Source organism: Dicentrarchus labrax, unplaced genomic scaffold (genome assembly GCF_905237075.1).
Source record: "Dicentrarchus labrax unplaced genomic scaffold, dlabrax2021, whole genome shotgun sequence".
Taxonomy (NCBI): Eukaryota; Metazoa; Chordata; class Actinopteri; family Moronidae; genus Dicentrarchus; species Dicentrarchus labrax.
This window is the reverse complement of record NW_026136713.1, coordinates 20,429,335-20,454,758: the sequence shown is the minus strand read 5'-3', so window position 1 is coordinate 20,454,758 and position 25,424 is coordinate 20,429,335. Positions and strand designations below refer to the sequence as shown.

The 25,424-nt window shown below is 40.1% G+C and overlaps 1 protein-coding gene across 1 annotated transcript in view; it reads left to right on the top strand.

The window, feature by feature from the left end:
* The window catches only part of slc36a1 (solute carrier family 36 member 1), a 43,379-nt gene that overhangs the window by 13,927 nt on the left and 4,028 nt on the right, over nucleotides 1-25,424 (top strand). Inside the window, exons 9-11 of the mRNA XM_051420690.1 lie at nucleotides 564-662; nucleotides 2,720-2,886; nucleotides 4,684-4,853. Coding sequence (XP_051276650.1) covers nucleotides 564-662; nucleotides 2,720-2,886; nucleotides 4,684-4,853 — 436 coding nt within the window. The remainder of the gene's footprint in view (nucleotides 1-563; nucleotides 663-2,719; nucleotides 2,887-4,683; nucleotides 4,854-25,424) is intronic.

Genomic DNA, 25,424 nt, shown 5'->3' with positions numbered 1-25,424 from the left:
AATCGCACTGCATCGCAATGGGGGGAAATTAACGTATGGCACAAGTAGTTGCTTCATATGTATCTTTAATGTATTGCATCAGCCTCAGTGATGAAGATGCACATCCCTACGAGACACTGAGTAATTGTTTAACAAGAGGACCATTTTATGACAGTGTGCAAAAGAGAAGTTTGATAACCCACACTGTTTTTTCTTCTCCCTGTTGGGTGTATTTTGCTGTAATGGCAGTTCCCTTTATACGACCCTGCTTATTTCACAGCTACTTATCAAAGACCTTAATCATATTCAATTACAAGCTAATGTAATTTGCAATCTTTGGCCAACAAAAGAGTCCAACAGGAGCAAGGAGTGGTGTCCTCTTGGCCCAAGGTATTGTTACTTAATTTGATTACAAATTATCCAAAATGGACCTCTTGACTGCAAATATGATGTGATTAGTTTTGGAACAGTAGTCTGGTATTCAGAAATAACAGATCTGCGAGTCGGAGATGAGCTTTCAACAAAGCCTTGGATTATGAAATCAAATAAGATGACACAGTATTATTCTCTTTTTCTCCCTCCAGAACATCCCGTACCCCATCAACCTACCTAAAGTCGGCAGAGCTAAAGACTACCCTCTCTTCTTTGGGACGGCCATCTTTGCCTTCGAAGGGATCGGAGTGGTACGTGACCGACTGATGATAACTCCGTCGAGCTGAAGAAAGGGTCAAACACATTTAACAGCTAAACCCCATTTACATCTGGTGTTAACCCAAAACGCGTGTCTGGATACATTATCTGGATTATGACAGCTAATCAGGGTTCTTTGCATTTACATCTGGTATTACACCTCTCATTATCTCCCTTATGTTCACATTATGATATCAGGATATCACTATGCAAATTAAGTAGGCAGAGTCGGCGTACTTGTCAACAAACGTGGAGCATCCCAGGCGGAGGGAAGCGACGCTGCAGTATAGACTCTAGGAAGGGGTCATCTTGCCGAGCAGCTTAAGATGGTCCCAAGAGGCAAGAGTAAGGTGACCTTTAAACTTGTTGAGTGGATATCTTCTTAAGAATGTGGCCAAACTGAGATGTCATTTACACTTAGCTTAGATCCCAAATCAATATGGGCCAGACTACGATAGTGATTATAACATGCATTAACTTGCGTTCGTCCTTATCCTGTTAGGACACATACATACATTCAGATGGCATGTTTACACTGGTCCTAAATGGGATATTACACTTACCATATATTTTACAAAGGAGTGGGAAGTCATCTGAAAGTAGCAAAGCATACATCTATATTGTCACATAATTTATGTTGTTTTTGTTCCATATAAGAATCCATGTGATCGTATCACCTACATGAGGGTGGAGCTTGATGCCTGGATGTATATTATGAATTCAAACCATAAAGGAGAGTAAACCCTACCTATTGTGGTTTACATCCGAGTATAACGTGATGTCATGTTGCTCAATCGTTATTTAAGCTGTGTTTACATTTTGTTGTGCGAGACATGATGCCCGACGGCTGAGCGTTTTTCATAACCATGTGTGATATAAAGTGGCCATTCGCATGAATCACACTGTAGTCAAGCCTCATGGGAATTCAAATTGGAAGCATACATGTTGTTTCAATGCACAACGAGCGGGTTTATAGCTGGCAGATATCGTACATTTATCAGCTTGTTTCGTCTGGGCATGACTTTGAAAAAGCTCCTGTTATGTTGTGTTCAGAGTTCTTGAAGCGCTTAGCAATACTGTTGGATGAGAGCAAAGTTAGTTAATCAAAAACACATATTTTTCCTCCTATCCATCTAGTGTGAGTTGCCAAGTTTTGGAGGTATCGGCCGTAGAGATGTCTGCCTTCTCTCAAATATTCTGAATCCAGATGGCACTCGGCTTGTGGTGCTCCGAGTGCCAAAAAAACTCAACAGAAGTGTCTCTTTGCAGAAATCATGACCGAGACAATCCACAGACCTTGTTGTTAGCAGTTTCATGTAGGAACTGTTTTGTTTCTACATATCACAGCGCAGAAGGAAGTGTGCGTCTCATCTACCGCGTCCTCCTCGGCTGAGCTGTAACGTGATATGAGATAGCTAACGTTCTAGCTAAGTTAAGTAAATATTTTTTTCAGATGTAGTTTTTGGCGCTTTGAGCACCACAAGCCGACTGGCGTCTGGTTCCATTATGTTAAAGAGAAGGCAGATAGCTCTATAGCTGATGTCTCCAAAATCACACCAAAACCATCAAGGTGGATTACTGGCACTACAGGTAAAATATGTATTTTTTTGTTTTTGTGGTGAACTGTCCCTTTTAAAGTGCTGATTGGATAATTGTGCAGAAGCTGCAGGCAGAAGATAATTCTGCATTGGTAGTCGATTTAACACCATCCAGATGAGAGAACATTACACTTTTCAGTACGTTGAGTGCAGTGCAGGAGAGCCTCGGTCTTCTGCCGAAATGTCAACACAAATTTAGCCTTCATTATAACATCCATAAGCCAGAATCAAGACATCACAGACTGAGAGGAAGTGACATTTTAAAATGAAAAACTCGCAGGAACATCGTTAAGACATTTTCTTTCTTCTTCTTTTTTTTTTTAAGTCTTTGGACTGTTACCTCTAATGATGTTCAAATGTCAAAGGGGAGGATGACTCACAAATCACACGTTGATTTTGCTCTGTTGTCCTATTAACAGTCTGGTTTTGTCTTTGTCTCCCTGGGTCGGCAGGTCCTTCCCCTGGAGAACAAGATGCAGAGGCCTCAGACTTTCATCCCGGTCCTGTATGCGGGGATGAGCATCGTCACCTTCCTCTACATCAGCCTCGGTACCATAGGATATATGTGCTTTGGGGAGCACATAGGAGGGAGCATCACTCTCAACCTGCCAAACTGCTGGTAAGATAACCTCGACATTCCCTGGATCTCAAATAGATTCTGGTACTTTCCCAGTCAGCGAATTAAAGCCCTATCTTTATTCTGATAAAGGTGCATCGGACGTTGTTGACACATTTATACTGTGTGTGTACAGTCCACACAGACAGACGATTTTGCAGACGCACTGTGTTCTAGATTGCTTACAAAGTGCATATTGTAGCAGTATGACCACAACTGGGACATACCACATACACTCATGAGTGTGTGCCTTGAACTTTGACCCTCTTGCTCATACGTCTGTCGCAGTCGGTAGTGAAAAATATGTAAGTAAGTGAAAAAAAAAAAAAAAAGGTATGTAATTTGGAACTGGTGCTACATTACTTACAGAGATTGGAGACATTCACTGAGCTAAAATGACGTATGCATTTGCATTGAATGAAATTGAACAGCCAGAGAAGCATGCTGGCGAGCATACTGCAGAATGCGACCTGGTGCTGTAGGATATTTTTGACATACTACATATTTTTCTGGCATACCAAATAGAGTGGGATTATGGGTATTGGAATGCACCCACAAGTCTCAGTGTTCCTCCGCGCACTCTGCGTATGCAACCTGCTCATACTGGATTTTGGTTTGATTTAATTTACAAAAGCAATAGTGACTGCTTTTTAAATCCAGTTATTAATTTCTCAGAAGTGGCTGCAGGCGAGTGCTCAACCAATAATACAACAGCAGTAGTGACTTTAGAGGCAAATGAGAGAGTGGTGGTGGAGAGTGTTCCTATGATGCCATCTAGTGGCCACCCTCAGAAGAACTGTAAACTTCCTGTACCTCCATACAAGACAGTGGGACCATCTTCAAACAAATGACTGAAGACACAAGGTTTTTGATTTCACTGATAAATGATACTGATCTTATCAGCTAATTGAATCTCTTATTTAACATGTTTTACACCCACGGCCCTCAGCACTTGATGTTAGAGTCGGGAACAAACTCCATAGTTCTAAACTTCTACAGAACGAAAATTACTCACTTTAAACTGCCATTATTGGGTAAATTTACTTAAGTCACATGTCTGTGACAAAAATAAATAGGAGTGCAACATAATAAAACCTGTCTTCCTAGTAGAACAGTGCACTTATTGTAAAGGACGTGCTGGTGAAGTCGAGGGTTGATTACAGGGCAGAGGTGCCCCAGAACCGCAGGGGGTTTTGAAAGTTCCAGATTCACTGTGTGTCAGCTGTTAACTAACTTTTGGTCTGCTTTATAGAGGTTTTAATTGATCTTCCTCTGGCACGTGTACTCATTTTATTCCTCATGTGAGCTCACTTTTTTTTAGGGATAATAAAGGTACTAAAACCAGATACTCCGAATGGATTTGTTTGCTCATTACTTGTTGCCATCGTCGCTTCAGCAGTAGACGGACGCCTTTTGAAATGTCTCCTGTGACTGGATTGATGCAGCTAATTAGTGGAATAGATTGGCTGTTCAATGAGGTTGAAAACTCAGAGACTATAATTACCAGCATGTCACTTTAAAAAAATGTGCAGAAGGCAGTCAATATTTGCTGTATGTTTAACAAGGACTACCAATTAATTCATCTTCATCTTATAATATGTTTTTTGATGGATCTTGAACATAAAATTTAGTTTTTATATTGATGGGTGAGGTTTTTTTTATAAGTTGCATTTCCCCACATTTAAATATGATTCATCTTTTATCTGTAATTTTGTCTTTTCTTTTTTTATTCTCACATTTCTGTGACTCTTTCTTTCCCTCTCAATCTACCCTCGTCCCTCAATCACTGTTTCTTTCCAGGACGTACCAGGCTGTGAAGCTGCTGTACTGTTTCGGTATTTTCATCACCTTCGCCCTGCAGTTCTACGTTCCAGCAGAGATTCTCATACCACCAGTTGTGGCTCGCGTGTCAGAGAGGTGGGAGAGAGCCGTCGACCTGCTGCTCCGCTCTGTCCTGGTCATCTTCACATGTAAGTAAACCAGTCAACAAAGTCATGCAGGCTTCCATCCACAGTCTGGTGAATCGTTGCATTGGAGTCAGTGAAAGGTGATAGAATAACTTTACATTTTAATGTGGTGCAATTTTTTGTCATTTCAAGTGTAAAATTGATCTTTCTTTGAACAGTTCAAAGGTACAATGTGATGATAAACTTTAATTTGGCTGAGAGCAGCAGGAAACCACAAGATGGAAAGCATGTTCATATTTCAAGGGAAGGGGAGGAAAGCTGTCGTAGGTGCTAGACTGACCCAACCTGGGGGCCAAATCAAATGTAACCATATCAAAGACCCGCAGCACCAGTAAAAGCACGAATTATGGATGGTTTCACCCTCATATCTTCACATCTTTAGTACATTTCATCCTGTTTGTTTTTCTTTTGCCAATTATTTGATAAAAAGGTTAAGAACATGTATGATTAACTCTGATTTAAATATATTGCATCTGCTTGGCGGCACTGTGGCTCAGTGGTTAGCTCTGTGTGGATTCTCACCATGTTTGTGTGGGTGTGTGGTTGGGTGCTCTAGTTTCCTCCACCATCAAACACATGTATGTTAGGTAAATTCTCCAGTCAGTGCCCTTTCCCACTGCTCCTAGTATTTAGGATACTACTGTTGTGACTACTGTTGTGGTGGAGATAACCATGAACTCTCTCACAACGGCTGCATCATCAGTGACATATTAACAAACAAAGAAACCCAAATTCTGACTTAACTCCACTGAAATCTGGTCCCAGGCCTTCTGATTCCCTTCTCCCTGTCATTCTATATTCTGATGCAGTCCCGTACAGTAAAGAGTAGAACGCTTTTGTTTCAGTCCTGAGCAGGAACAAGAGATTGGGGTCTGTTTTGTGCTTCCTCCCTGGCTGCTGTAAAGCTTTTGAACTTACTTCTGTAGTGCGCCTGGTGTCTTTTATTGTATTTTTCATTAGGTTTATTTGTACAAAAAATGGAGCAGTGACAATCAGCATGCCAACTGGCACTTTAAAGAGATCCCAGCCAACAAATGATAAAAAAATTTATTAGTCACAAAATGAAAAGTAGTTCAAAATGTGCGAGAAGACCACATCTAGGATCTGCCTGTTATTTGTACAGCTCTATCTTTGTTTAAAACTCTCATAGGGAGGTAAAAATGGAAGGCATAATAATTGGAAATGAATAAAATGTAATATAATAGCAATGTAGCACGTCTCATTCATGGGGTTTTGTATATTTGGACAAGACTTAAGGGAGAGCTGAAACCTTGATCAGAATAGCAAATATATACTCAGAAGGTTGCTGGTCTGAATCTTTGATTGGCTGTGAAAATTAGCAAGGAAGTCTGTTGAATCCCTCAGTTTAGCTGATCAGGGAAATCAGTTGCAATTGGTTACTGAGGGAAGTGGAATCCCCTAAGAACTACTGAGGAACTACAACTAGCCCTCTGCAACCAATTAGTTCCAGGTACTATATAGCCACAGGAAGTAAACTAGGAACTAAAAGTCCCTTTTGCACTTTCCTGTTCACAGTCCTCTGCATCTGAAGAACTGTGAAGATAAGGCAAATTAGTCCGATAAGGGATTTAAAAATGCTGGATGTGTTTAACAGTAGATGTGATATAATGAATTCATTTCTTGTTCGCACACAGTCTCTCTTGTCTGTCTTACTTCATTTTCTCTGTGAATGAAGTGGTACACAATTTGGGGTAACTCACGGGGTAACTGTTTGATCTATGAACAACTGTCCTCCCTGCAAACTCTGCCCAATAGTTCCTGAGCCACCAGAAAATACTACCCCTGGAGAACTGACCTTTTTCTGAAACCATCATGAGCAGCGTTTCGACGCAAAGCACCCAGAACTTTTAGTCCCGGGAACTACATTTCAAGGAACTGCAAGATTTCTTCAGCCCGTTGTTGTCTGCGTTTCCACTACTTCCTCACAACCTGGGAAGGGTGGGCAAATTATCCGCTGACAAATGGAAAAGCAACCAATCAGAAATGTTGCAAGCCAGACCCCTTGGGGGGGGTAAAATAGTGTCCAAGGAACTTAATTTAGACCCTGGTCCCAGTGGTGGAAACTCATTATAGTTTCTTCCTAGTCCCTCGGGACACTTCCCTGTTTTGGTTCCTCCGGTCAAAATGCTCGTCCCTTCAAAAGTTCTTGGTCCCCAGGGAAAGTTCTTTGTCTGTATCAGCAGAGCTGTTCAGTAGCTGAATAAATGTTCCACATTTGATTTTAAAACTCCTGCTTTCAGTCAGTAATAGCTGCCCTTCTGTTAATGTTTTCTGCCTCTGTGTGTGTGTGTGTGTGTGTGTGTGTGTGTGTGTGTGTGTGTGTGTGTGTGTGTGTGTGTGTGTGTGTGAGACATAAAAGTAGTGTATGCACGTGTGTGCTGTACAAGGATGGGAGGATGCTGGGGTCAGCACTTGTGTGTGTGATTCCGTAGTTTAACAGTTGATTGCCTGTGTATCTCAAGGAGTGTGTGTGTGTGTGTGTGTGTGTGTGTGTGTGTGTGTGTGTAACCTAGTCCCTACCAACAGCCACGTGTCCTGTTACACACTCACATTCCCCCATCCATTGTCCTTCCTTTCCTAGTTTCAAGCAGCAGTAAACAGTTCCCTGTAATAGCTCTGCTCACTCTATTTATGGCAGCAGTGGTCCTCGAATTGCTATCGATTCCCATTCAGTCAGGACTGCTGATCCTATAACTCCGTTGTTGTCACGTGTCTCCCCAGTCAGATTTTTGTGATTCCGTGTGGAGGGGCTGAGACATGTTGAGGTCAGTAGGGGGCAGACTTCTACTCAACTAAAGATCATCATGGGCTTTTATTTTATTTCTACAGCAACATATTGAATATTCTCTGACAGCATTGCAAGGAAACACATGAAGACGTAGTGGCCTAGACATATTAAGCACATATATTTGAACATCAGATTATGTGCGTAGTCTTATGAGAAAGACACTCAAAAACTAGCAAATGTAACACTGCAACAATAGAATAGAGCAAATATCGAATTATACTAGAATATAATAAGGGACTACACATCTTTATTAGATAGATTGATTCAATTTCAATTAAATTCTTAACGACCAATTAAACGTCAATTAATCGCTATCATTCCTAGTTTTGGTCAAAATGATAAGCCAGTGTTGACGTTCCTTATGCAGACTTAACCACCCTTTATACTACATCAGCTGACTACCCAAAAGGTTTTTTGCCACAAAATTATTTAATCGAGTCCGCCTGCTCAACAGGGTTTTTAAAAACCAGTTGCTAAAGTGAACCTGAATTTTGATTTGATTACATTCTGTAGCAAAATGTGATTGATGGTACTAATTTAATTTTGGATAGATGGATGGTGAATGGGAAACTGATCCTAACCACTGCCTCATTCTAAAATGAGTGAGGGTTCACAACTTGCCGCTGTTTAAAGAAAGAAAGGCTAAATGAGGCCTTCAAAACAGCTCACTTTGTCAAAAACAAGGAACTGTAGAAAGGAACAAGTAATTGAGTTTGCAGCAGGCACACTGAAATCGATGGCTAATCTACAAGTAATGAGGAGGATGGAAGCTCACGTCGACATTTCATTGGGTTTACAAAGAAGGTATCTGTAGGCTTGGGTATTAAATCAGTAGCAGAGTGGTGTGTTGTTTATCGTCTGCCCCAAAATGCAGTTTGCTGAAGATTAACATGAATATGTATTTCCCTTTATTTACAAGAAACAGGTCATTAAAACTTATTGGCTGTACTATTTGTCAAGATCTCAATTCCAAATGAGATTATGCTGTTTGGTTGAATGAAAGATTGAATCTGCACAAAAAAATTATCAGAAGCATCAAATTCACCGTAGAACATTATCAATGTCACTTTGATTTAGGAAGAGATTTTAAACATACTGTAGGACTGATCTATTTTTTCTATAGTTCTACATTTAATGGTCACCAGATGCTTCTCTTACTTGGAAATACTGGATTATTTCGCCTCTAAAAATCCATCTAATGAAACAATCTGAGAAGATAAATCACTGCAACCAAATGTGATGGAGAATCACGAGCAGATGTAAATTTTTTAAGGGATCACAAACCAAAAAGGGTTGGGATCCATTGCTCTACTGTAACTTTCCTACTCTTATTTTTTAACTAGGGCTGCAACTAATATTAATATATTATATATGTATAATATTATACTAAAATTTTGTTCATTATCGATTGATCTCTCAATCATTTTCCAGATCAATTAGTTATTTGGTCCATAGAATGGTGAACAAAGTTGATCACTGTTTCCCAAAGTGCCAGGCGATGTCCTCAAATGTCTTGTTTTGTCCACAACCCAAAGATATACAGTTTACTGTCATGGAGAAACCAGAAAACATTTACATTTTAGAAGTTGAAATTAGAGAATTTGGACCTTTCTTCTAGGTAGTTGTAAATTTTCTCCCATTTTCATTTCTGTCTAATTTTAACACCCTCTAACTTGCACATAAGCCGTACACAATACATATAGTGCAATATGCAACTCCTACAGCCAACAACATACATTCACTTTCTGGGTAGGTGTGATGTGTCATACGCACTTGTGGCGATGTTAAATGCTTTGCATAAAAGCCTCCATAAAATAATTGTTCATTGCATCAGTCTGGGGGAAGATGTGACGTGATCATGATATAACAGAGAAATGTGGCGATTGAGTTTGATGCAGAGGCTGGTTTCACAGCACCGAGTGCTTAAGGTCTTTATATTATGCAGATGATTTAGTATGTGAGAGAAATAGTGCAGGGTAAGATATACTATAGAGGCAGAGATATATATCTTCTGCAGCTTATTTAACTATTCTACAGAGATGTTACTATGCAATACCAGCTTTGTGCTGCAGAATTGCAGATTAACAGTTGTAATTGGGAAAACATTAAAGCCTTTTTCCTAACAAGAAATGTCCAGCCTCATTGCCATTTCCTCTTCACTGCACTTCACATGGAATGAAACCTCAATTCACGGCAGACTTATTCATTTAGAGAACCACAGCGCATCTACGCTCCAGGATCTTCATTTTCTCTATTAGCTGTGATTGGAGCCCGTAGAGAATTATGCAGAGGACATTTGCCACACTGTACAGGTTTCTGCACATGCATGTTGATAAGCTAATAAAAGAGAATAAATGCATACATGTGCCACTTCATGTCTGCAGGTAATTTGCATGGCAACTTGTGGTTTCATGGGCAGCAGGGCAGAGTGTGTGTTGTGAATGTGGAGATGGTGCAGCAATAAGAAAAGACTTGCTTCCAGTGGGATCTCATTGATGCAAGCTTGAATGAAGGAGGCGAGGAGCAGGGGACTGGAGGAGGAATCATGTTGCTCCTACATGCACAACTGCGAGTAGGAGATTGCTTTTGGTTTTGAATCAGAATACAAGATGAGATTGAAGCAGTGCATCATCGTCTGCGTATGTGAAGAGTAAATCTTAAAGAGAATGCCTCTGAGAGTTTCAGTCTTTGAAGCGAGAACAGATGTCGGTTCTTGGTGGTCCAGAGGGAGAAGCTTTTCTCTTTGTTACTCTACTGCTGCCGTGTTTTGGCAATGTGAGTTTGCCTTTCTTGGTTTGCGTTACAAGGTTATCAGGGTGTGCAGCAAAAAGAAGAGGCTGACAGTGTACAAAGAAACAAACCCCAAAACGTTGTTACACAGAACTGGTGCCTCAGTCTTCTTCTAAATTTTGCAAAGAGATTAAAAGTACATATTGAAATAAAGAGTCACATATAAAAGTAATATCCAGAGAGACTTATGTCACTGTTAAGAAGAGTAGCAGAGCTCTAATGTTTGCCTGAGGGATGTTTCATCTTAAAAGTTCAAAAACAGAAGAAAGATTTCAGTAAATAGGTGGCTAAGATTTAAATGTCCCAATCATGAGTGTGAAGAGGAATTATGACATTTTATCCCTGAATATCTAGAACAAACTGTATTTGTTTACTTAGTGTGTTGAACATTTTGCAATGCTTTTGCTCAATGTGAGATCAGTTAGTCGACACATTACCATATCTGCGATGTCAAAAAGTGCAGCATTGACTGATGTTCCAAATGTATCCTGTTCTGGTGATTTTACTTAAAGGTGGTAGAGGTGTAGAAAGAACCTTTATGTTACTCTGTGTTTCTAGTTGCTACAGCAAGAAATCCTCCTTTCTCCCCGTCATTGGTTTCAGTTTGAGCTCAAACAGTCGGATAAGAGTTAAAAGAGAGGATGGCCCTGAGCAAACTATCTCTCTCCCTCTGCTGAGCTGTGCTTTGACTTGTGCTCCAGCTCGAAAGGTCAGTTCATTTCAATGCAGGAAGATTTCTTTTGAAGTGAGCACTCTATTCTAATTTACCAGAGATAGGCTGAAGGGTGGAGGAGCTTACTGTTGCTGTTACTGTTATTTTGGATCAGAGAGCCTCTGAGTGACAGCTGTAGGAATGCTACATGGCTTTGCCTTGTTTCTTGCAGTTGTATGTGCCATGATAACGTTGTTACAGGGTTTGACAAGGATTGCCCGAAGACAGAGGGGTCCTTTCGATTGCCTTTTGATCAGTTTATAAATCCCAAATAGGCCCCCCTTTGGTTAAACTGCATCAATTGACTCTTGACCAATAGTGTCAGGTAGTAGATTTTTAAAAACAACCTCACAGGAACAAGCTTTACATCAGCATAGGAAGTTGTGATTGATAGCATGATAGCGTACACTTTCCAAATATTTACTTCTTTAAAGCTGCATAAAAATGCCAGGTTTTGGCCACTGGGTGGCAGACTGCTGCGTTATCCTGAAAATGTTAGCAAACACTTGCCTGTTTACATTAGCATTCAGTCTTAACCAACGTAAGGAATGTAAGTCCAATATACATTCTCCTTCTAGTCTTCTACCACCTTCTTCCTGAAGAAAATATCTGGCTCTTTAGCAACTATGTGTTGTTGTTTTTTTAGTCTTTTTACAAGTTAGCTGCTAGCTTTGTTGGCTAGCTGTTGGTGCTGGGCAGGAAGTGTGCATTGAGCTTTTAGAAGTTGTTTTCTGCCACAGCTACCTACCACTGATGAGAGTGCTGATATTGAACCAAAAAGTAGCTTGAATAAACCCAGAACAATGAGCTAAAAGAGGCTAATACTCTATAGCATTATATGTAGTCATTTGACCCATTGTTCATGTAGAAATACTGATTAATGCAGCTTTAAATAACCATCAATATTTACCCTGTGTCAATAAGAAGTTAACTTATTGCTACCAGTTCAATGCAACCCCAATACTTGAATTAGCCCCGATTTGGCTCGTCAACTAATGAGAACAATACATTTTCAATTTAAGTCAGTGCTATTTATGTACTTTAAACTCAGCATACAACACCCTCTATCCTTAGATATGGTACGATCAAGAAAAAACTAATTCAAAAATCCTTTGAACTGAGTAACTTTTTTTTAAACATGAGCCAAAGTTGTAAGAACCTAACCAGCTAACCAAAACTATGCCTGAGGTATTGATTCTCAGTTAGAATCCAGTTCTAGCAACACTTGCACATTATAGTCATTTGAATTATTGTTGAAGCCCATATGTGTACAGTTTGATATCTTCCGGTGGTATTAAAAAATACACTGCTTTTCTTTGCTTATGTAAAGCACTCTGAATTTCCTTTTGTGTTTGATATGTGGTAAAGCTGCCTTGTCTTGCAGCAGACAGCAAGGACCGAGATGAATGGATTATTAGCAACACAGACTGCATCAATTTTCACCACTTCTTAGTACTTTTTCTACAAACAAATCATAATAATTTGAAAAATGCTAATCACAGAAATTCTCCACATAATAGGACAGCTAATGGGAAATCCAACCTAAGTCGAGTCAATTCCTGTTTTCCATAATACCCCCTTTTTAATGGAGCCTTAAATACACAATCCATATTCACCCATATGCCCGTACTGGCTGAGAAGCAAGCCATGAAACAAAACATTTTTTCCTGCCGGTATTGCAGCTATATTGGCACTGGTCATTTCATTGTCAAAAGTGCTTCCTTTTTCTGAGTCACTTTGCCACAGGCTTGAGCTGAGCAGCTAGCGTGTGTTGTTAAGCTGTTGATGGGAACAAGAGAAGACATGAGGATGTCGCGTGAGCCTCCTCTTCTTCTAGTTGTTTTTTTGTACTTCATCCTGGAGCACTGTGGCACAAAGGTGGCATGCCACTGGGAATGCATGCTGCATGTTGCTGGACTGTAGTGCTGTCATATTTTTACCCTTTCAGAAACATGATGTGTGCACACATTCACCTTTATGTCTTGTGGAGCTAATTCACCTCTGTTGTTTGACCTTTGCTTCCTGCGCTTGTTTCAGCTCATCTGAATTAACTTGTGTCTGTTAGCAGTGACACACTAAGATCAGATGTCAGGTCATGTGATGAACCTACTGTAGGTCTAAAGGTCTATTTAAGAAAGCACTTTCTGAAAGGCACTGCAGTAAAAAAAAAAAATTAATAATAAATTACACTGATGGAGAAAGGCAGTTGAAACACTATGTAGGACTACAAAATCACCTTGAAATTAAATTAAATTTAAAAAAATACTTTTTCTCAAACCCATGCATTTATTTTAAGAAAAATACATATTTTTTTTTATTAATTTAAATAAAATATAGGCACACTACATGACCAATAGTATATGGACTCAAACTTGCTGAACATGTCATTTCAAAAAACCATGGACATTAATATGTCGAGTGACAGGAAGAACAATCAGCCCTAAAGGTTACATCTGAGAAACAAATCAGAACACAGTGTCTGAATGTGCAAGTCACATTTTTTATTTTTTTTAAACCAGTCTTATCTCTGAATGACAACCTCTGTCCCCAAACATCCAAACCACAGCTCACTTAGTGTGTCAGCCGAGCTAAAAGAAGCACCACCAGAGTAGCTGGGCTGTGAGCAGACAGGTCAGCCTGAGGATTTCTGTCTTTAGCATGGACCTCCTGCTGGGTGGGGAAGGTCAGCCTCGCCCTCCAACTCCATCTTCCCTCGCTTCCACTCCTCCTCTGCCTTCTTTCTGTTATCAGCCTTCTCTTCATCATAGTTTTTGTCATGGTGTTTTTCTCACTGTCAGTGTCTAGATCAGGGTTGCTTAACATATGTTGACCTAATTTTTGCGTCCTAAAAATTCTAATGACGTCAAAAGGTAGAGAGAGCTTTAACCCTTATACTGGAGCGTGGCATAATATTGTTTGTGTTCAAAGTGCATTGTATCAAAATTGTTATACATTCAAAATATATTTAATTTATTGTTTATTAATATATAAAAAAATACATTAAAAACAGCTATATTATCCTTGAGTGGCTTAAGTCTGCAGGTGGCATGGTGGTGCACTGGTTAGCACTGTCACAGCAGGAAGCTTGTGTTCGAACCCAGAAAATGCCTTTCTGTTGTTGCATATTCCCCCTTTGCCTGCGTGGGTTTCCTCTGAGTACTCAGGCTTCCTCCCAAAGTCCAAAGACAAGCAGGTTAGGTTAATTGACGCCTCTAAATTGCCCGTAGGACTGAATAGTTGTCTTAGAAAGTCATAGAAATCTCATGTGATCCAGTCTGTATATCAAGCAACCCCATGTGGAGTCTTGATTGTTTACCCTTTTTCATAGGCCATCGCTCTGAACCCCCTCTTAGTACAGGAATTATGGAAAGTTGGTACTCTGATGGGCAGTTTACACAGTAGATATGCAACATTTAAGTTGAGTCAGGCCATCAAGTTTCTGCTGGAAAGTTGTTTGCTTTCTTTGCCTGACCACTTTGTATAGGCACCCCCGCTAATGGACCACTACCAACGCAGTGGTCTCACTGAAATGAACGAGGGGGCTGCATTTTTCTACGCAGTGCTAATGTCAGTCTGAAAACAGCCTAATACTCCTTTCTGCTCCACAAGGCGAGATTCAACAAAATGCACCCATTTTATAGGTCAAAATCACAAAGTGGAAACGTAGTACAGAAAAGAACAGAAACTTTTAGTTTGTTGTCACTGGTGCCAAATCTTTTCTGAACACAGGAATCAAGGAATTGAAGCACAAGGAAGAACTTTAACAACTTCCCTACATCAGACAGCAAGTTTTCTGTCCAGAGAAAGAAAACTTCAGTCACCAACATTTGATCTTTTCCATCTCTTGCCCTCTTGGTATCTTCTGGTATAAAGCATCACAGACTGGCTGAAGTATGAGCATGCTGTGTGTAGCTTAGTATCCTGACATGATAGGACTTTTGAGTTTTCAGGTTTTGGGAGTTTTCACATTTGCAGCAGGAGGTAACTGTTTAGAGGCTGTTGTGTGACTTTATACACGAGAGAGTCAGCAGAATGTCAAACTGATTTTCTTCATCCTTGTTAAGTGATGACAACCAGGACTCGTATTAACAAGTATCAAACATATGTGCTTTTGTTTTTGTGTCTTTTTGACAGTTAACAGGACAAAAAGTTATGTTCTCCGAGCAGGACACACAGGTCAACACTCTGTGAAAGTGCTGTTGTCATTAAAGCCTTTCTTGCACTTTCAGACCCCCTTAAAAACCCAGAGTAGTACCCGAGGGCTCTTAAATATAGACAGGTCAGTGTGATGGCGAGCCAGGAAAGGACAAAAGTCTCTCTCTGATCCTATTGCTTCTTCACCCTTAGCCTTGTTTGGTGAGCAGATAAAGTAAAGTGTCCACTGAGAGCTCCTTTGCCCACAGTACTGAGGTCTTCTTGTCTTTATTTTTATTGTAGTATTCCCAGGGGTGCTTACAGCTTAATGTTTGTTGTTAAAAAAAGAGGCTTTTGACTTTTATCAGTTTACGTTTTTCTTAAACTCCTTAAAGTAAAAAAAAATAAAGAACATAGAAGGCCTTTTGACAATGTGCCCACTTGTGGATATTGAGCCAGACATATCTTTACACACTCAAGGAAAATCCTGTTATTTAAAGTACTTTAACTGTGCTGATAAAAACAAACAATGTCAAACAATAAATGACTGTTTAAAATGTGTCTACTTTTATCACACGTAAACGAAAATGATCATGAAATGTTTTTGTTTTTAACTATTCAAAACTGATCTTGGTATTTAATTTGCTTTGACTAAAGATGGTGATAACAGGATAGTCAGTATGCCTGTCTGTACTTCAATGGTCTAACAATTACTGGGAAATAAAATGCCATGTCATTTCATAGGGATCTGTATATTCCCCACAGGACGACTCTTTGTGACCTTGTGACCTTACATTAAATCTCCCTTTAACCACCACTTTGGTAGATTCCAAGTTCTCAACGTCAAGTGACCAGATTTGCATTCAATCTGTTGCGGATATTTATGTTCCCCATGGGATGAATCATAATGTTTGATGTTGACCTCTATTCTAGCACTGCTATCAGGGTGAATGTCCCGCATGTGCAAATGAAAGGTCCAAATTACAGGCAGACCTAATGGCTAGATTAATATATAATGCGTGTTGTTCCACAGAAGATGAACCATTTTTCTTTTGTATGGTGCTACTTTACTGCAGCACCAAACACGGGGAAAAAATCAAGTCGACTGCACACAAGATCCCTAATCCATTTGACTTAAATGATTCCGTTGCATTCCCTCTGTTTCCTCAGTCAAACACTTGAAAATTGGCGCAGTGACGCACAACATTGCGGCCTCCAGTGGCCACTTGGGGGGCTTTGGACTTTCAGTTTTGTCATCCATTGAATGACTCTAGTATGTCTTTTGTGTTTGTTTAGTTCATTTTTGGGATCCTGCAGGTATCACACAATGAAATGTTGCATTTCCAACAAATTGCATGGAAGGCTTGACAGGTCTCTGGATGGCATTTTGTTGTTGCAAAATGCACCACAAAGACAGAATGACAACTCATCATGGCGTGGCACCAGAATATATAGTTCTGTGGTTTTGTGTTGTGTACCAAAATACGCTATTGTCCTTTTTTTAATCTTTGTTCGCTGTTTGTGATTTTGCCCACGACGTATGTGATTGTTTATGCCCTTGCTACTGATACTTCTGTTTGTCTGTTGGGCAAGCGAGCAGAAGTACACTTATGACATGTGATTTTACTTATTTCTTTATTCAATTCAATTCAATTCAATTTTATTTGTATAGCGCCAATTCTCAGGACACTGAGATAACTTATTTTTTATACCCCTATAGGTTAGCTGTTGGTTGACAGGATAATGGTTTCTGTTAGCAAATTTAAAGCAGAAATGTCAACTTACTCCTCTGTCACTAGTCAAGGCCACAACTGCCCAATCATGAATGTGACCAGTTTGTCCTCATAATCTGATGTGAACTTTTCCATCTTATATCCAGGAAACATGATTGCTGGCACAGTGTCCCGATGTCCATTTTGCTGAAGATGTACGTCAATTATTTAAAATTGATAGTTTCAGAAGAGATTGATATGGATTTATTCATGAAACCAGGCTCTAAGCAAGCAGCAAATGTTCTTATTTATCATATTGTGCCTCGCAGCCATACAATTTAAAGCAATCAGTTTCCACAATTGGCGTCTTTGCTACATAAAGCAAACATTCGTTGTAATTCCACCCTGAAGGCCATGCTGTTCCTTTTCCCACAGACACACATGTTCAGACAACACATTGTGCTGTCTCTGTCGGTGCTTACTACCCTGCTCACACATAAAATCCAGGCCGCTGTTCAAGGCTAAATCTCTTATTTAAGATCAACACTGAAAGGTGTGTTTTTATACGCCTGGGTACTTCAGTCTTCATAGACTGTTAAATGCTGTAATAAAGGAGTGTGTCCTTGTTTGTATTTGACATTTAAATTGACTTTTTTCCACTTGGGAATTGTACATATATCCATGCATTTGGCATTTTTACTGTCTTTTACAATGACAGAATGCAACAGAAAAATAATAATAATAATAATGTTTACATAGAGCGTGCTCTGCATGTATAATTTAGTGCTGCAGTTGCTCCCATGCACTTGAAGTTAAAATCACCGTAACTGTGACCAGTTTGGTCAAGAACACAAGAACCCCTGTGGCTATTTAGTTTGTTCTGTCAACCTTTGCATGTTGTTTTTTTCCAGCCCACATTAAAGTAGGGGTGTAAGAAAACATCGGAAAATATCGTCTTGAGATATATTTTTTTTTTTAAACCTCCAACTGCTAGATAGCAGTGTTGTAAACTTGGGGCCTATGATGTTGAATGTTACATGTACATGTTTTTCAATGCCTGTTGAAGGGAAGAATGCAGACAATTATGTTGTACTTGGCTATGATTATAGGGACTGTGATTTTTATTGCAGAGGTGTAGGTCTAAGGAAAGGTTTGAAATCCCTAAAATGTGTTGAAGACAGATCAGACAATGCAGGAATGTTCAACAAGAATGACTTACCCCACATGGATGCTTGTACGTAATGTAGAGTAAAAGACTGAACTCTTGAGCTGGAGCGGCTCACTGGCAGTATCACTACAGAAGTGCCATTTTTAAAGGGTACTGGATACTCCCACTGAGCTGCGCCATGAGCAGTCTTGACCATGCAACTCATGCTGTCAGTGGTGGAAATGGGTTTTCACAGAACAAAAAGGTTTTGTTTACCTTGATGACATGTTGGAGCCGTGGAGCCAGTAGTCTGCAGCTCTTCATCTAACTTGTAATATTCCTCTCTGCAATATTAAAACTGATCCACTCACCAAGTCGTGCTACATGTGTGTATATATACATAAATACATATATTTATTGAAGAATAGCACCACTAATGGATTTTTCATGAACTCTGTGACAAAACAAACTGTATATTTTATTTCCTTAGTTGCTTCACTAAAAAAGCTCCCACTGGTTTCCAGTGGAAAACTTCTAATGTGAAGCAGCCACAGCAGGAGATTTAGCAATGAAAAAAAAAAAAAATTGCTACAATATGGCTGGACAGCAATCTGTAAACAGCAACGCAATAATATCTTTAAGTATGAATAGCAACATAGAAGAGAACATAAACTCTCCACAGATTCAGTTAGTAATTACAATGGTACGGAGAGCTGAGCATACCTAGACTCTTTTTTTTGTTGAACAAACGCTTATTATACGCTTATAATTATAATTTCACAAAATACGATGTCATATTTTTTTGATAACACTAATACAGTAGAATTCAATATTGTAGAACCGTCAATGTTCATACCACGGTATACCATGGTATCAGTATACTGCTGCAACCCTAGTCATTAGCACCGTCACATATTAACCCAATCAGTTTAGAACAAGACACTACTTTTACTGCTCCTACTTGAAGGTCTCAACCATTTTAACTAACCACAAGCAAATATCAAACTTGATTTATCATTTTGATATGTTTTGTGTTATCTGCTGTTTGTAACTCTGTAACAACTCTGTTGTTAATGCCTACAAATACATTATTCCTGGTTAAATAAAAATTAAACAAATAATCATCTCAGTCCAAATTGATTACAGCCCCTCCAGCAGACTGCCGCCTTCTGATTAAATGAATCCTCTCACACACTCATAGTGAAGAGTTGTAGTGACAGCTTCTATTACCTTGTATTTTTGTAATTTCAAACAACCATGAGCCACAATAAATTGAATTGGTAACTTTGATGAGTGTACATCCCGTTTCCACCTTTACAATGTATCCTAAGGGCTGAAATCATCGATTTAATTTCCTAAGAAATTTTTGCCATTTGTAGAGGATCTAGAAGGAATAGTTAAGCGGGGACAGCCACCCCCTCCAACAAAAGCTTGTAATTGCAGAGCAAGGAAATGTTTGTCCCCCCCTTGCTAGATGTACCCCCTCCTCAGGCCCACATATAATGTTTCTCAGTCAAGTGAAAATTACATTTATTTTGTGCTGGAGCCATGATGACTCATATTTGCTCGAGGTTTATACAACATGTAACAGGGAAGTACAAAGAAAGTTTGTCAAACCTCCTCAGTTGTTCTCTTCCCCAGAACATACTTGTAAATATTAGAGGTGGTTTTTAAATTCCAGTACTGATTCAGTTTTTGGAGTTTTTGAGCCTGCAGATTATCTACAGTAATATACATAGTAACGCACGTATACAATGATCCTTTAGGAATGATTAAATAAAATGTTAAGTTGCTCAGTTACCAATTATGATTATGCTAAACAGCTGTGTTAAAGATATAACGTAACATTTCCACATTAAAATGTCTATAAATGCTAGTTGTGTAAATTACATACTGTATGTTTGAATAGTGAGGCAACTAACAATTATTTCCAATACTGTAATTTATTAATTACACGCTTTGTAAAATGTCAGAAAAGTCTGCAGTCACTCTAGCATCTCTATGAGATGGCTTTTAGAGGGGTAAGCAGTAACATCAGCATGAAAAGTCGGTGGATCACCAAGGTTATCACAATTCATTTAGTGGAGAACATGAATGTCCACAACAAATTTCACAGCAATCCATAATATAGATAGTGAAACTTGTAAACCTCATCGTGGCATCAAGGTCAAGAGATCACCAAAGTTCTACGTTACAGCACTAGAATGAGCAGAATTGGCTGTGTAGATCGCCCTGGAACCATCATTATGGAAGGATGTTCTTTGTAGTCCTTCTCAGGCCGCGTTGTTGACCTTACACTGACGCTGAAACAGTTACAGTTTCATCATTACTGTCATGGCGGCAGAAAAAGGTTCAGTGTATCTGGAACTTCTGTCATTAAAGCAACACCTTTAAAGTGATTAATCCAGAGATCTGTCTGTTAGTTTAGAGAAGAGTTTTTCCATCTCGGCCAGTTCATCAGGGCGAGGAGAACAGCTGATTGCTGACTCAACACGGTGATGAAGTAGTGGGAAAGAGGGAGGTGAGCCAGAGGTTATGTTAATAGGGACGGAGAGACAGCAATTATTCAGGAAAAAAAGCAGAGGAGGTGTGTTTGTGCCAAGTTAATGATCGTTAGGGATCATGGGTGTTTGGTTAAATGATATATTCGCTGGCAGTGACGAGACTGCGACAGAGAAATTGCAAATCAGCATATTTAAGAGTTTTATAACTTTGTCTTCCAACATCATGGTTTATATATTTGTCATTGACAGGGTGGACTGACAAACTGTCCAGTGGTTCAACATCAAAGGCTTCTATCATCATGAGAAAAGATGGTGTCCATGAACAAAACACTGAACCACTGCATGTTCAGAGAGTGCTGCCAATTGTCCCACCATCTAATTACTGTTACTGTTGTCAGACAACAACATGTCGCCATCCATTCAGTAGAGCACTTTCTGCAGTGAAATACCCTTTGTCATTTGTAAGAGGCATTCAGCTACACATTGTATAGTAGCCAACAGCAAGGACTTCAGTTCTCCATTATAGGATTTACACAAGATGGAATAATCACATCTGCAAAAAAATTATCTTAAGGCAAAGTCATTCTGCTCTCTACAAAAGGAAGAAAGAAGAATGCAGTCGGTGACAATGCATATACAGGAGGAGGATGACAATATAGATTAACATTTCCTCTCAACTGGGCGGGTTGGGTAGCATCACTTTTTTAACTGCAGTTAAAGTTATAGTTGGTGTTGAGAGGTATATCGGTATATAATATATAATATTGCTATAACAGTAAATATCGTTTGTTGTTTATTGTTCTGTTAACCATTATATTGCAACGTCTGATCAGTCCATATCAATTCAGACTTACATTAATAATTTCTGGTTAGTCCTGCCAACATCCATCGTAATACCCACCGTATGACCATACACAGTACTTGCCCACCCCTAATTATAGTACATCTTGGCTACAAAAAGACAACATTAGTACCATGGGAAAAACACCACCCACTCATTCATTCATTTCCCTGTTGGTGAAGCAGCTGTGCTAACACATATGCAAAAAGAAAACGACGCCAGAATCAACAAATTAAAGTTCCTTGTAAGGACTTCAACTAAACCATCACAAGAACTGGAGGGATGACCACCTCTTCTTAATATTGTCAGGCGTTTAGGCTTGATCTACTCAAGGGATATCGTCTGATTATTAAGGCATCGACAGGGATAAGGCTTATTTTTAGGATTGGTCATTTCTTGTCATTATGAGATTAATACTGAGACTTCTTGATTTTACCAGTTGCTGTTTTTACGTTTGCGTGTCAGCGAAGTTTAATGTAGTTGCCGCTGCTGCTGGCTCCATGCTGAGTAGATCCACTCTTTGCTAATTAACATTAGCATATACAGACCTTGACTGTTCACTTGCCGTTGGTCCGAGTGCAAGCAGCCTGGGAGTCTGTTGGGGAGACTAAGTTCCCTCCCATCTTTAATGAGCTATAGTCCACTGAGCAGCAGACCAGCCAGCTCTGACTGTGCTAGAGGCAGCAGGGTCCTGTGGCTCTGGCCTCGTTGGTGATTGCTGTTGGCTATGTACAGAAATGAGACAGTAGGACAGTGTCTGTACATCCAGGTTGACTGTGGAGAAAACCAAGACCAAATCTTTGATCCAACCTCAGAGCATCCCCCCTGCTGGCTATATCTTTACGGTTCTGGAGGTAATTGACTCTACCTGTCTGAGGAGTTTGCTTTCCCAATGGATTTAAAAGTTGCCGTCTCAGTTCAGAAACTGCCCGCTGACTATCTAAAGGCAACCAGACCCCCATTTCACTCCTCCCCTCTGAGTCTACCCTTATTTTCTTCTTCTGGCTGCTTATTTGAACTGGCCTTGCCTGCTTTGTGTCTGTTGATGCCGATGGGTGTAAAGATAAAAGCCCAGAGTTTCTTGTTGCTCAATACTGTGCTGTTTTAGTTGGTTGTTTCTATTGTTGTCTTAGCAAATCTTGCATTTTTTGGGGGCCTTGTCTTGAATCAGGGTTAAGCTCCAAGCACTGAGTTACCTTCCACCTTTTAGCTTGAGATTGTGATCGAAGGCGTCCACTTCAGGCAAATCGTAGAGATTGCTGTATTTAATTTGTTTCTGAACTTCGCATAACCTCATTGACTAGTGGATCCGTGCTACATGAACACAGTAATACAGTGATGTAGCCAATTAGATGGCTACTACTTATTTGATTTTCTTTTGACGGCTTTCTCGTCTTCACAAATACCTTAACCTTGATGCACATGCACAAGTTTAATTGTGCACCGTTGATAAGATCCCTCATTTACCTTGCCTTTATCAAACACTCTTTTCCGAACCTCATAGTACCACCATCGTCACATCGTCTCCTCCTCTAACGTCTTTGTCCTTCTCTCAGTGTAGACTGTACTTCAGCACACCAAAGCCCCAGCAGGCTGACGGGAAGAAAGGTGGACTATTTTCTCTTTGTTTTTGTAAGATCGGAGGTTGCACTGCCAAATTAGTGTGCTTGGAGCGTTCCCTTTAGCTCTTTGAAGCTGCCTGATGATCCACGTTCTGCCTCTCCCATGAGACAGCAGCCAGGCTTTTAGCTACAGCCTTGCAGTTTATTTGCTATGAAAGTTCAGGGCATTCTTAAGGTGTTCCCTGCCCCTCGCCATCCTCCTTCACGGCTGCGCCTGCCTTCTTTGATGGCTCAGAAAGCTTCAAATGTAGTTTGAAGAGCACCCTTCAACAGCGAGGGCCTTTTCCTGGAAGTGACAGGTTAACTCCCCGGGAGCGTGTGGCGGCCAGGCGCTTTCTGCCGAACTTGTCACATGAAAGCTCGACCTTGCCGTCACCCCATAGGTTAATTTGACAGACTTTGAACATGCAGCAGCGCACAATTGATTATGGTTCAAAGAGTCTTTTATGAGGCGCTGGTAATGGGTGTCCGACGTATAGAGAGAACAAGTACACCCGACTTGTCCTCTTTACTCACTAGGGAGAAGATGCTAACGGACAGAACAAGAGAGCAAGTGTGTGTGTGTGTGTGTGTGTGTGTGTGTGTCTGTGTGTGTGTGTGTTTGGCAAAGCTCTTTTCAGGTGTGTTCATGCGTGTAACGATAGCCCATGTGCACATTTCAAAGTGTAAGCTTCGCTGTGGAGTGTGTCAGCAGGAACGGAAACACACCTTGGTTGCGACAATGCGGTGTGGCGTCAGAGCGGGTGCTTGTTTTGTCCGAACACGGCTGCCAACTGCTGTTTATGCCTGTCTCCATGGCTATGGGTAAAGGAGACTCGGGTCCGCAGTGACCATAGCAGCATGGTGGACCCTCCCGCAGACGTGAAGAACAATCCGCACAATCGCAGCCTCATTTTGTCACAGCAGACGTCGCTGTCCTGTACTTCTAAATTTGTTGTTTTCTCCCCACTTTTCCCATTGCATTGTCATCTTCCTTACCTCATCCATCTCTTTTAGTCCTCTATCCTCATCCTACCTTTATTTCCTGGTACGATTCACCTCATTTCTCCCCCATCACTCTTTTCTGTCTTCTCTTCTGCACCTTCTCTACACGGTTACCTAACGTGGTTCTCATTTTCCTACCAGATCTGTGCAGAGGAGTAGATGAAAATAAGGAAACTGTCCCTTTTGTCTCTTAAGTCATTTCCTCATCTAGCTCTTCTATTACACATGATCATTCTAGTGTGACAGGGGTATGAATAGATACAATCAGAAAATATGCTCTTCAGATTCAAAAGAAACCTATCACCTAAGAGGCCAAAGGTCACAGTCTTACAAAGTTTTTTTCAAGTTAGAATCTCTCCTTGTCCGATGCCTGTTAGTAAATGCAGACTTCAAGCAGTGATGATCCTGTCACTCCTTGTAACACAATGAAGTGTTAAGAGCAGGGGGAATTTTACCAGTTGATATTGGAGCTTCAGAGTCACTTTCTAATGTTAGGATCTCATTAGTAGAAATACTGGGTGCTCATATCAACGATATAGAACCGAAACAATTATAATGAAGTTAGTCCTGACAAGCAGTTGGCACTGAAATTCAACACTGCTCAGAAATCATTTATGACAAACGGCTGTTGCACAGTTAGTGTGGTTAGTGGTCCTGTTTATTGTTTTATTTCCAGCCTTCTACATTTTTTAACCAAAATAAAAGGCTGGAAACTGTACTGTATTTTTCTCAAAGTCATTAATCACTATCAAGTCTAATTAATCTTAATGGCCTTAATCACAATTAGTCTATAAAGAGCTTCACAACAGTCTTTATTGTGTGTAGCGAAGTTAATACCAAAATTGTGCAGATCTGTAAAAAGACCTGTGTTGGAGTTTCCCCAAAATAAAGATGTTTCTGCAGTTTTCTGTACAGAGATGGAACTTAAGTCAATTTCCTTCATGCATTTCCTATCCAATATATTGTAGACTCTGAGTTTCTGTGCCTCCTTGACAGGATCACAGAGAAGGGAAAGGCCAGAACTTGTATTGTTCGACCAGGTTTCGGCTCGTAGCCATCATCTGTGTGTCGGTGTGTCCAATGATGGATGTATGTGACACCATATAGGGGTGGGCGATCTGGCCAAAAAACTGTCAGGATCTATTTAATCACAGCCGCCATCCAAGATCTAAAATCTTTTTTCTCTATTTTGTTCACTATAGCCAGACTTGAATTTCTCCATTTGCACCATTAAAACACAACATTGCATTAAATATACTACTTCAATGCAATTAGAACAGCCATCTAGTCCACTACATAACTCTTGTGGTTTGTTGAAG